The sequence below is a fragment of the Pararge aegeria genome, chromosome 12, assembly GCF_905163445.1.
Source record: "Pararge aegeria chromosome 12, ilParAegt1.1, whole genome shotgun sequence".
NCBI lineage: Eukaryota > Metazoa > Arthropoda > Insecta > Lepidoptera > Nymphalidae > Pararge > Pararge aegeria.
In genome coordinates, this window is record NC_053191.1 from 17,308,291 (window position 1) to 17,322,008 (window position 13,718).

Genomic DNA, 13,718 nt, shown 5'->3' on the forward strand with positions numbered 1-13,718 from the left:
ATTGTAGAATACAAAATTCTCTACAAATTAAAATATAAAATAAAAAATTCATACGGTGAACCGTTTGAAAAACCGATTGTTGTGACCTTTGACCGTGGTAGGTTTTGAAGGTGAACTAACTATAATGACTGGACTAATCAGCAGCTTTTTCCCATAACCGTAGGCCCATAGAATTAAAAACATACAGAACCCTCACTCAGCCATAATTACATTGTGTCAAGTGCATTGCGTCCAAAAATAGTGTAAACGCCCCGGGCACGTCTATCTCTTCATCCGCAGAATGTTGCTCTGAAACATTTTCTCATTTTTACATTTTGTAGTAAACGTTTATAACAGTTTATTAGCTGTAAGGTAAAAAAAATAATGTCATCAGCTTCATGAATAGAAGTGAAAACCGCTTGTTCGAGAAACACTACCAAAGTGGAGTGGTTTTTAGAGCTTCAATATTAGTCGTGTTCACGGATTCTGTACGTTCTTAATAATTCAGTGCGTAGGACATAACATAACGTTATAACAGACAATATTGTATTCACATACATCACGTGAGCCTGCCAACCTTGTACGAAATTAAACACATATGGTGGATGCAGATAAATAATAGTTGTTTTAAGAATTCTAACCACACTTGTCTCACGAAGTTACTAACATTGACCTAATATGTATTTCGTAATTCCTAACCTAAACCAATGATTTAGTTCGACTTTAGGTGCTGAAAACTGCTACATGAGTTTAAAGGAATTTTAAACCTTATTTATTGCACCACCTACCTCTTTTCTATGTTTTTTCCTTTTACGCCATTGGTTGCCTGGAAGAAATCGCTATGTAGCGATAAGGCCACCAAATTGTACTCTCTTGATATGTATTTATATCTTTGTAACTACTTTTTTTCTTTGGTGTAGAATAAAAGTGTATTCATTCATTCATTCATTCAAGGAACTAAACCTATTAATATTTTCGATGACTTCATTGGTGCATTTGCGAGCGCTGTGAGTGTAGGTCCCAGGTTTGAACCTTGGCAGGGGGCAGTTTGGGAATTTATAATTTCAGAATTTAATAGAATGGTAACTAGACAAGATCGAATCCTCTCTCTAGAACTTATATGTTATAATTATACAAACATATACACATATACACACATACACACACAAACATACACAGAAACACGCATACTTATTTTGTAGGCTGTAATTTTTTTATTATCATCTAAATTTCTTTATAACATGTCTGTCCTTTTGCATATCATTGTATCTCTTGTTTTGTTTGTTTACCTACCTTCATTTTAATGTATTTTGTTAAGTTTATTTTAATTGTAATGGAAGAGCGGAGTCTTCTGACACAGAGGTAGTAAATACTACTCTTAAAAGAAGGCTTCAGCGATATATTGATACCACTTTGTTACTTACCGAAATAAACTATTTTTATAAAATAACAAAAAAAAAAAAAAACATTCTATTTCAGGTCGGGGACCCATATACAAAATTTAACACAAACAAAATATAAGACCGATTTCAAAAATAAATAAATAAAGAAAAAAAAAACAATAATTAATTAAAATCTAGAATTAAAAATTACAATCAATTAAATTTCAATTAAAAAAAAAAATAATTAAATTTTATTTTTATAATTATTATATTTTAAAGTAGCCCTTCACTGCATTCTCACCTGGTGGAAAGTGATTATGCAGACTAAGGTAAGAGTAAGTATGGTAGTCATAATCGGTTTCAACGCGACCTCGCACCGGAACACTGAATCTGTCTTTGTCGGTAGAGAGTTGAGTTGAATTTAGAATTCGCATAGTTTCTAAGGGGATGGATAATTATGTTGGAAAAATATTTGTTACTTTTATTTTGAACAATAAATTAAAAAAAAATTATAAATCCCCAAATTGCCCCTGTCGGGAATCGAACTTGAATTCACAGCGCTCACCGTTGCGTATTCTAAATCTTACTAAGCGATAAGGCCGCCTTTTGTATTCTACTTCCATCTTTTTATTTCTATTGTTCTTTCATATTCCTAACTTCATAGTGGAGTACAAATAAAGAGTTTAATAATAATCTTCTGTATTCCTTTCATTTAGGTAACCTGGAAGAGATCACTTTTAGTGATAAGGTCGCCTTTTGCCTGTAATATTTTATGAATATTCTTATTTTTTTCTGTCACTACTACGCAATAAAGAAGTTTTAATATATTAATAAATAGTTGGAAAATCCAAAAGTGCACGCCTCATAAGCTCATTCATTACAATAAAATCGAGATTATTTGTAAATAATAATTAAACTACATGTAATTATACCGTGATAAGTATTAGGCTTCTATTCCTCAAAATACTGAAGGTTATAAAAAAAAATCAACTCGATAAATAAAGTATTTCGCTCGTTATCGTGACCACAAGATACGGGATCCGCACTTACAGACACAAAGACGTTCAAGACAGAACTTTTTTAATTAGTTTAAATAATAAAAAGAGATTAAAAAATATCATAAGTGTTAAAAATAACGAATAAAAAAGTGACATTTTAAGTTGGAGAATCACTCGGTGTGCGTAAACTGGCAGTAATACACTCAACGCTTCGCTTATGAGGCGTGGGATAGACCAGACCAGAGAAATTCCCAAATCGCTTCGCCGGTCATCAAACCCGTGACCTCCCACTTTTAAGAGCACAGCGCTCACCAAAAGACCAGGAAGGTCATCAAAAGGTACCCATAATTGACTGACTGATATTAGAATGCCTTTTTTTGTAGTTACATATCTATTCAAGGTCCAAGGTAAACCACAGACTAACAAAAACAATACATACCGAATAGTAAGTTATGTATCTACACTTAATAAAAAAAAAAATTATAACTGACTTATGCTCCTAAGGAAGTGAGGCAATTAAACAGTTAGATAATAAAAACATTAAGATCAGAAATGATAGTTATTATGGAATGGCTACTTAAGTGCTTTGTTATTTTGTCAATTTTTTTGTTAATTTTTTGTGTATCTTACGAGATTAGTGCCCGTGTCCATTAACGACGAATCTCTCTCTTATTGTGCCTCTCCACTACTGGAGGTTGGCCGTCAGCTCAGCGAACTTCTCGCGGTCTTGCGCCAAGCGAAACAATGTTTCCACGCTTACAATATTGTTCCATTCACGGATGTTGCACAACCATGACGTCTTGCTCCTTCCATCACTACGTTTGCCCTCTACTTTGCCCATCATTATGAGCTGGAGCAGTTGGTATTGCCCATGTCCCAGAACGTGGTCAAGATATTTGACTTTACGCTTTTTAATGATGAGCAGTAACTCCCGGCTTCTGAAGACGCTTTGGACGACGCAACGACGAATCATCATCATCATATCAGCCGATAGACGTCCACTGCTGGACATAGGTCTTTTGTAGGGAGTCCCACATTCCACGGTTTTGTTTCAACGACGAACGGCAATGCCTAAATAATTACAAAAACCATAAGAAAGAATTTAAAATGTGATAATACAAACGCAAAATACCACACCTTGCGACAGAATTATAGAAATGTTAGCTATATATGAGTTTCTTAGTGAAAATCCATTTATTGTGTAAAAAACTGTAAATTAAATAAATTAAAAAATAGTTATTAAAAACCTAAATCCTTTGTAGTTAGGATTTCAGGTTTTATAGAGTTAAGAGATATAAACTATAATTATACTATTCAACAAAAAAATGTGTGCCATCAGGGAATCCCCGCCATTAACAAAATTATGCATTAAGTTAACAGATGATGTACTCGTAAATAAGTTTGTCGGCAAGCGCAAGATGATTATTTCATTTTTTATTTAAACTTTTTATTTGTACACAACTACACAGTTAGGAAAATGAAGGACGAATAGAGAGATACAATACATACACAAAGACTGGGGTAGAATATAAAAGGCGCTTAGAAGCGATCTCTACCAGGCAACAATTGCATTGAGGTGCAATTGCAGTGCATTGGGTATCTGTTATCTTCTAACGCAAGTCGCATCAACGAACTTCAAAACGCGTAATATTTCCTGAAATTAGTTTACAATATAAAATTTTAATTTATAATTAGCATAACGGTTCAACACGGTTTTAAAAAACGCATAACGTTTTCTTAAACTCAGTTTAAATTTCTTTATTTAAATAGGCTATGTGCCTATTTTAATAAAGAAATAAGATGGCACTTTTGATGCGTATATACCTACACTCTAAAAAAAAAAGCCAACTAAGAGAGATTTTCTCTTAGTTGACGTTATATAAATTATAACAATTATGATAATAAACATAACAACAAAAGCTGATTAGTTATAGCAGCAAGTTCATTATAGATTGAGCTAACAATGTAGGTATGTTCATTGATTCTAACAAATAAATACGTTGTTTCTATTATTATTTACTTCTTTGTATGACTAGATCATTTATAATTATTTAGCTTAAACAAGTACGTAAATTGAATCAGTTAAGAATATGCCTTATGTAACAATAATAGGAGCGATACAGTTGCCCAGTCCATTGAATTATGATAAACAATCATTATCATCTTATTTGATGTATCTATGTTCTTGTTAGGCTCGTATGGAATCAAGATGCTTGATCACAACAATCACTATCTTGTTAGGAATAACCAATTTTTTTTTAGAGTGTAATATGATTTTTATTTATGACTAGCTGACCCGCGCAAACTTCGTCTGCACCGAATCGGTTATTAGAGGTTTTAATATCTTAAAAAACCTAGAAAAGAATTGCAGCGCTACCTACCACGTCCAGTTTACTTCCAAAGTTTGTTACTCGCGGCCGGGCGGCCCGCTGCATTTTTATTACTTTTTGCGTTTTTATCCCCGTCGTAACTTCTAAGCGATTGGTTCAATTTAGGCAATTTAAAAAGTTTCAAAATTCATATTTATAAAACTATTTATTTGGATAAGTATTAATATCATGATAGGAATGTCAACATCTTACAATTATACCAGTTTTTTGAAAGAAAAATGATGAAAAACAGTAGTTATTGTGACTTAACCATAACAGTTAGACATATAGCCACACGGATTATTTTGTAGATAATCACGATTACCTTAAACATGTAGAACATTATGTATCAACCATTTTCGCGGCGTACGCCAGTAAAACTCTAAATCGGTATGACATCTTTAGAAAACATCATTATATATCAGCCAATTTACAGAAAACCATAGTAAAATATACACTAAAACCATCCATCCATACTGAGATCCATCCATCCATACATTCATCCTAACAAACTTTCGAATTTATAATATCAGTAGGATGATACACATGCATTCGATCGTTGTACCTTGTAATATGCCTTGCGACTTGCTGGTATCTGCGAAGAGTTATGTCCGTTATCTCCGACAATATATATCAGATCTTCATTAAAATTAGACAATACATGCTTGTTAGTATACACTTTAAAATAAAAAAAGAGTTATTAAAATTGGTTCAAATATAACGGAGCTATGAACTAAAATTGATAAAGACTTTCATCTCATTTTCCGGAGGAAACTTTTTGTTTATCGGGATAAAAAGTAGCCTATATGTTGACCCGGAATATCAGCTACCACTATACCAAATAGTATAGTATTTAAATTATTATATAATTATAGTAGTAGTATTTAAATCCGTTCAGTAGTTTTCACGTGAGACCCGGACAGACAGACACAAAAATTAAATAAAAATCTGTTTTGGACTCAGTATCGATTATAAAGCATCCCCCGATCAAAAATTTCAAAATATATTAAATGTACAGAAATCTTCCAGTTACAGTTTTATTATAAGTATAGATATTTAATACGAGTATGTTTGTCTATTACCATAAACAACGAGATGTTTATGGGTCTACTGCGAATACCAATGACTTATTGACATGGGTGAATGATGATTTTTGGCCCTAAATTTTTAATATGGTTAATAAATGACTTTATTGTAGCTAATGAGAATATTATTTTATTGATTGAATTTATTCTTGTTTCAGATAATATAGCCAAATTGAAGTAGAGCATGAGCATAGACTAAAACAAACAAGATGGCGCCGCAAGAGCGAACTCCTTGTTGTGAAGAAGAACCCCGCCAAAGTACACCCATAGAAAACAATTTGTCAAACATAGATTTAAGCGGCAGTTTCGTAAACAAAGGATACACAAATGACCCAGGTGATAGTGCGGATAGTGTTGCCAGCACAAAAAGAGTCACAGATGACGGGGAAAAGAGGAAAAAAGTCACAGACTTCGACGATTTGTTGCCATATGTAGGAGAGTTTGGGATGTATCAGAAGATTTTGTTTTTGTTAATGATACCGTTCGCGTTTTTCGTGTCATTTGTGTATTTTTCGCAAATCTTCATGACGATTGTGCCGGAGCAGCATTGGTGTTGGATACCGGAGTTGGCCAATTTAACAGTGGAAGGAAGGTAAGAACAATCGAAATTTTAACCAAATTTTAAGTTTAAAATTCAAAGTAAATGTTTATTTATATGCTTTCAAGCTAGCAAGGTTAGCAAGGTGATAGCGCATTGGTTAGGAGCTCGACATAACTTTCAGGGGGCCGAGTTCGAATCCCAGCGCACACCTCTAACTTTTCTAATTTATGTGCGTTTTAAGTAATTAAATTATTACTTGCTTCAACATTGAAGGGAAACATCGTGAGGAAACCTGCATGCCTGAAAGTTCTACAAAATGTTCTCGAAGGTGTGTGGAGTCCACCAATCCACACTGGGCCAGCATGGTGGACTTAGGCCTTAAAGCCTTCTCATTGTGAGAAGAGATCCGTGCTCTGTAGTTAGCCGGTAATGGGTTGTGGGATTGGGATGTGATGATGATGCTTACAAGGACATGGGGGGTCATATTGCAGGGCGTGTTCCTAGCATGCCCTGCGAAGTTTTGCTCTGTTAATGGGCGATAGTTTTCCACTTACTACGAGGGGTGCCATTTGCTTGGTCCGTCAATTATTATTATAAAAAACAATATTTTCGTGCTTCCGAGGTGTTGAAACCACCAGTACCCGTTTTTCGTAGTCGTTTATTCAAACTACTAAGCCATCGGGACATTATACGTTAAATGAAGGAACTTTTAGGGAAAATAAAATCATCATTCTATTGCCTTTCTTTATTAGAAGGGCATTTTAGTTGAGTTTAGAGATTTATTTAATAATAATCCAACAGCGTTACAAATTATTTTGGTTAAGAGTTTATCTTATTACTAAAATAAAGCCAAATCTAGATTACAAATCGAAACTGTGACAATTGAGTAACAGGTGCAAGTAAAAAATATACAAAACAATCAGTTGCGATAATTAATAAATTATTAAAGAATTATTGCTCTAACCAGGTAGCTCTTTTAATAATTTTAAATGACATTGTGATAACAAAAAAAAAAACACCCGGCTAAGTTTGTTGTGGGCTTCTTCTAAGACCAGGACGCGTTTGGAACCCTCGTAGCTTTAGTTTTTAGTTTACGAATGTGGTTATCGCCATCATCTCGTCTCGTGTAATTCTTATCTAAGCATCAAAAGTGCAACCGGTGGGCCTACTTGAATAAAGATATTTTTGACTTTGACTTTGATATTATATCAATGATTGAACCAATTTTTGGGATGGTAATGGCCCATAAGATACGGAATTTCCTAGTTTTGTTGTCAGGATTCCAAAGATATATTGTACTGAGTTTTTCTATTAAATATTTTCTATTCTTTTCTATTCACAACATGCATAATGCATACGTTTGAGTGGGTGTGTGTGTGCGTGTGTGCGCGTGTGTATGAGTGTGCAAATGTATGTGCTGTGTGAGTCTTCATTTATGTAAAAGTAGGTACAATCTTACTCGTAAATGAATGATTTAATATCGTATAATATCTCTCGCGATGCATTTTAGTTGTATTGTTTAGTCTTTAATTGTGTTTTTCGATAAATGGAATAGGTATGTCAAGTTTTGAATACAATTGACGGCCGATTGGCGCAGTTTGCAGCGACCCTGCTTTCTGAGTCCAAGGCCGTCGGTTCGATTCCCACAAATGGAAAATGTTTGTGTGATGAGCATGAATGTTTTTCAGTATCTGGGTGTTTATATGTATATTCTAAGTATTTATGTATATTTTTCATAAAAATATTCATCAGTCATCTTAGTACCCATAACACAAGCTACGCTTACTTTGGGGCTAGATGGCGATGTGTGCGTTGTCGTAATATATTTATTAGCCAGTCGCCGGCAGTATTATAGAATTCCGATCATAGCTTGAATTTGATTTGAGAACAAACAGTAGATTTGTGTACAGCCCAATTAACACCACTGATTGATTGAGATCAATCAGTGGTGTTAATTGGGCTGATTGATCATTGATTGAGATCTCAACAAGGCGATTGTGACATATTGTGACTTAATGCAAGGTCTGTATATGATATATAAAAACTCCCATACCTACTTATGTACGTTTTTCATACTTATGCCATACCTGTATTTGTAATAAACTTCCGCGTGTTTTATCAAACTGAATTATCAATGTTATGTACCTACTTAACAGATAAAGATATATTTCATTTTAAAATTCTGCCGCTTAATTAAATGTAAATTTATTATCATCCGCCTATACAGTGGTCTACATATCGATAATTTATCATTCCCACTCCTTTGTCTCGGAAGCTGCAAAAAAAAGCTTAAATACTATCTCTGGTCGGTGACTATGGGCCTCAAAGAAGGCTCAGGAAGACGCAAAGAGCCTGGAAGGAAGGTAGAATGTGGAACTCCCTACAAAAGACCTATGTCCAGCAGTGGATGTCTGTCGGATGGTATGATGAGGATGATGAATGAGGGTGGCATGAAAAAAAATTCCAATTCGCCATTTTGTGGTGGCGGCCATCTTGGACCGATGTTTATCAAACATACCTAAGAAAACTCGTTAGGGATATACGATGACGCGGCATGATCACAGACAAACACACGCACACACATACACTCACATACACTCTCTCTCTCACACACACACACGCACGAACACACACACACACGCACATACACACACACATACACACACTCACGTACACACACACACACACACACACGCACACCCGCATTGATGGCGATACGTTAATTCGTCAACTTAAAGCTACTAGTTCCTAAAGCGCACCGGTCTAAGAAGAAGACAATTAACTTATTCGGTTTTTTTTCAAATTGTTATTTAAAACTATTTTATTGTGTGTTAAAATCTACTTATATAAATTATGTTAGTTATATAGTATGTATATTTAATATTTATATATTAAATATACATACTATATATTTATTTAAATTATATATGTATTTGTATCTTTACATTTTGGTATTTATGTATCAACGCTCTTGGCACTATCCCGTTCTCTTGCTGTAAGTCCTATCTACAAAGGTTGCCTGTAAGAGATTGCTTGCAGCAATAAGGCCGCCTTTGCATACTGTTTCTTTTCCTGTACGTTATACGTGCAATAAATCATATCATCCTCATTTTGTTAATTTTCATTAAAATTGAAAATGTATTGCATATTGCATCAAAAAATCTTTAGTTTTCGTTTCGAAGTTAATAGCCAGGTACATTCGTCTATTAATTCTTTTCGCGAACACTTTTCGCACCAGTGCGCTCTTTGTATGAAGGCATTAACAATACAATTGATGCTGCACCGCCGACGTTCTCTGGATTGCATTGAACACCGAATTAGTGTTAAACTATTGTACGTACTTGTTATCCATTGACCTACAGTAGTCTGTTGATAATATAATAGTTATATACCTGACCAAATGGTACTTTTCAAAAACAAATCAACTTCCTTTAAAAAATAGTCAAATCGCTATAAGTGTCCCTAGAATATTGTGGTTAATGACGTTTATTTTCTCAAAATAAATGACAATTTTACTTAATGAGAATATTTACAACCTTATTCTATAGGACTTTCATATGTTTATAAACGACAGAGTGTGAAGTAACAAATATAAAAAAAAAAACAAATACAACCGAATCGTTAACCGTTTGAGAAATCCGTTTAAAAATTGCAATAAAAAAAGGGATTTGGATGTTTAAGTATGTAGCCTGAATAACCAAGTGTCCACGAATTTAAATTCCAAATTCAAAATTCATTTACTGTTACCCTCTATAAACAAACAGACTTGTCAAGTAATAGTCAAGTCAGTCTGTTTGTAGTGACTCTTCCACCGATTAAGACGGCAGATTCTAATAAAATAAATAAATAAATAAAATAAAAAACTCAGTAAATTGCTTTTTTCAACGTCATTTTATAGCTTATAATCATTAGAATTTTTCTATCTTGTGAGAGATGTGAGCGGAGAGGCCTGCTTCCAATCAGCATTTCTTCAATATCTTTTTTTTTTTTTTTGTTGCCGTTGACGAAGAGTTGTTGTTCAAACTAGAGAGCAGACAAACTAGTAGTTCTACTAACTAGTAGTGCTAGCTATAAAAGAGAGATAATATAAATTCGTCACATCATGATTAATCCATTACAGGGCACGGGTCTCCTTCCACAATAAGAAGGGTTTAGGCGTAGTTCACCACGCAGACCCTGTGCGGATTGGCGGTCTTTTTAGAACATTATGGAGAACTCTCTGGCATGCAGGTTTCCTCACGATGTTTTAATTACTGAAGGAAGCGATATTTCAATTGAATGAATGAATGAATACACTTTTATTGTACACCAAAGAAAAAAAAGTAGTTACAGAGATATAAATACATATCAAGAGAGTACAATTTGGTGGCCTTATCGCTACATAGCGATTTCTTCCAGGCAACCAATGGCGTAAAAGGAAAAAACATAGAAAAGAGGTAGGTGGTGCAATAAATAATATTTAAAATTATACAAATATATAAATAAAATATATATATATAAAAAAATATTTATTGCTTAAAATTTTAGTGATGCTTGCGAACTCGGCCTTCCGAAAGGGAAGCCGAAGTTCTTACCACCAGGCTATCAGCGCTTATTTATTAATTAGATGCATTGAGCTCTACCGTAAGCTACACTATCATGTTGATACTAAAACAACTCAACAATTGCATGCATGCATCATAAAGCAATACTGTATTCTTGAGTAATGGTACAATCTAAGTACCTTCGTCATCGAATCTGCGGTTTATAAAGCTATTTAATACAGGCTTTAAGAACAAAAGGTTTTGGCGGTCACGAATTGCTTTAATATTTCACGTTGGGATTCACTTGCGTCATTAGCAGATTTCATAGAATCATCGCAGGTTTATCGTGTCATGACGGTGCAATATGAATACATTTGCTAACCTACCTACTTTTGTATCTGTTACAAAAAGTTTACATCCTTGGTTGATTGACCGATACTTTATCAGAAAGGTCATCAGTAACGTAAGACTTGAGCCGTTTTCACTTATAACGAACAAGGCAATACCTAAGTAAGTAACGTCGATTCAAAGAAGATTCCTAAGCATACATGTTCTTTTCACCAATCAATTTTTACTTGGCAACTGGTACTGGCAATATATAAATATACTACGGCAATCAACAGTTCTGAGAATCGAATCCTCACTTTGGACTCAGAAAGCAGGGTCGTAGCTCACCAACCTACAATAAAAGTATGTTCATTCATTCATTCATCAAGATATAACAAGATATAATAATATCGATATACTCTTTGGCACTTCCTGCATCCCTAGCAACGCGCCGAGGTGACTGAGCGGATAAGCGTTTAGCTTAATTGCTTAATTGAACTCCTGCGCATATTATTCAATGAAACTTATGATGGTGGTTCTGACCTAGGCGCCGGCATAGATGAAAGATAAGACCGTGGTGTTACTCAACAACAGGGCTACGACCTTAATACATAGTAATACACTTCCTGCAATAAGACCTTTTTGCATAGGGAACTCTCCAAAGTCAAAATTTATTTATTTTAGTGTTTGTAGTGACTTTTCTTCGGTTTTTTTTCGGTTCAATAGGCAGATTCTATGAAGAAGAGCTGGCAAGAAACTCAGCAGAAAGATTGCTCTATCTTGTGGGACATGGAACAGACCAGAGCAAATTAAGACATTATAAATTCCCAAAGTGCCCCAGCCGGAGATTGTACCCGGGACCTCCCACTTACCGAGTCCTTAAACTTACTAGACTATTGCGCCAGGGAATTTTTGTTTTAAAAAAACAATTTAACCTAGCTTGTACAGTATGAAGACAAAATGTTCAGCTACTTATAGGTAAACTCCGCATGCAAATAAACCGTGTTAAACTAGCTTACAGCCAAGACAAAAGTATATCCAGTGTAGGCAATGTATAAAATTTCATTCAGACAACTTGAAATATCTAGTACTGTTCTTATTTTTAGACGTCTTTTCAATCTGGTTTTTGTGTGCCTAAAAAAAACATTTATTTAACTTTTTGCCCGTGGCGCGGTGATCACGTTCATGTCGAGCTTGCCTTAGTGATCAAGTCAAAGTCAAAGTCAATAATGTCTTTATTCAAATAGGCACGTAGGTAATCATCATCATAATATCAACCCATTACCGGGCCACTCCAGGCCGGCCAACTTCACACGCCTTTGAGAACGTTATGGAGAACTCTCAGGCATGCAGTTTTCCTCACGATGTTTTCCTACACCGTTGAAGCTAGTGATATTTTAATTCTTTAAAACGCACATAACTTAGAAATGTTAGAGGTGCGTGCTGGGATTCGAACTTGGCCTCACTGTACTATCACCACTACCACCATAGTAGTAAATACATAGTAATAATGTAGTACATAGAAATGAGATGATTGCGATAACCATTGATTTAATATGTTACTACTGGCGACAAAAACTTTCATTCGTTAACTTAAATCTAAAACTGACAGGCTTCCAAACGCGCCCTGGTCTAGAATGAAGCTGACTCTTACTTAACCGGTTGTTCTTTTTGTTATCACCATCTCACATTGCCATCCAAATCGGCATCTGCATCCGCGCAAAGGTGAATATTTCTGTAAAACAATCTTCTTTGTCTCTAGAAGCACACACAGAACGGTGCTTCCATTCCATCATATGCTGGTGGAATACCAGAAATCTTAAAAATCAGTTATTAATTTATAACTCTCATTTTAAAGGCAAATAAATTATATAGAAGATGCCGGCAAGAAACTCAGCAGTTGCTCTTCCAACATCAACTATTAATTGTCTTTGCTATTCAACATCAAGCTACAAACTTAGGGAGTCAATAATCGTAATAACAAAGCAGGCGCCACGATATAATTATTGCTCTAACCAGGTTGCTCTTCTAATAATTTAAAATGACATTGTGAGATGGTGATAACAAAAAAAAAAAAAACCCGGCTAAGTTTGTTGTGGGCTTCTTCTTAGACCAGGACGCGTTTGGAACCCTCGTAGCTTTAGTTTTAAGTTTTCGAATGTGGTTATCGCCATCATCTCACTACCGTGTGGTTCTTATGTACGCATCAAAAGTGCCACATGTGGGCCTACTTGAATAAAGATATTTTTGACTTTGACTTTGACTTTGATAGGACGCAGCTGGAGTGGTAGGGGTATGGTATTAGAAAAAAAATAAAAAATAGATGTAGTACACGGAGAAGTCACTCAGAATCGCTACTATAAATGTATACAAAGGGTATTGGTATGCACGTAAAAACCAAAACCAAATAAAACTTTTAACAGTAAAAGTTTTTCTAAGCGTATCAATTCGGCCGAGTAACGTTGCATAATGCGAACGTTCCGGCAATGCTAAATATTCTTAAGTAATCGTTAC

At 34.8% G+C, this 13,718-nt stretch overlaps 1 protein-coding gene across 1 annotated transcript in view; it reads left to right on the forward strand.

Annotated features, from left to right (window-relative positions):
* The first annotated feature begins 6,019 nt into the window (after nt 1-6,019).
* Nucleotides 6,020-13,718, forward strand: part of LOC120628337 (organic cation transporter protein-like) — a 28,438-nt gene continuing 20,739 nt past the window's right edge. The window contains exon 1 of the mRNA XM_039896660.1: nt 6,020-6,405. Within this exon, the coding sequence (XP_039752594.1) occupies nt 6,023-6,405 (383 nt within the window). The 5' untranslated portion in view covers nt 6,020-6,022. The remainder of the gene's footprint in view (nt 6,406-13,718) is intronic.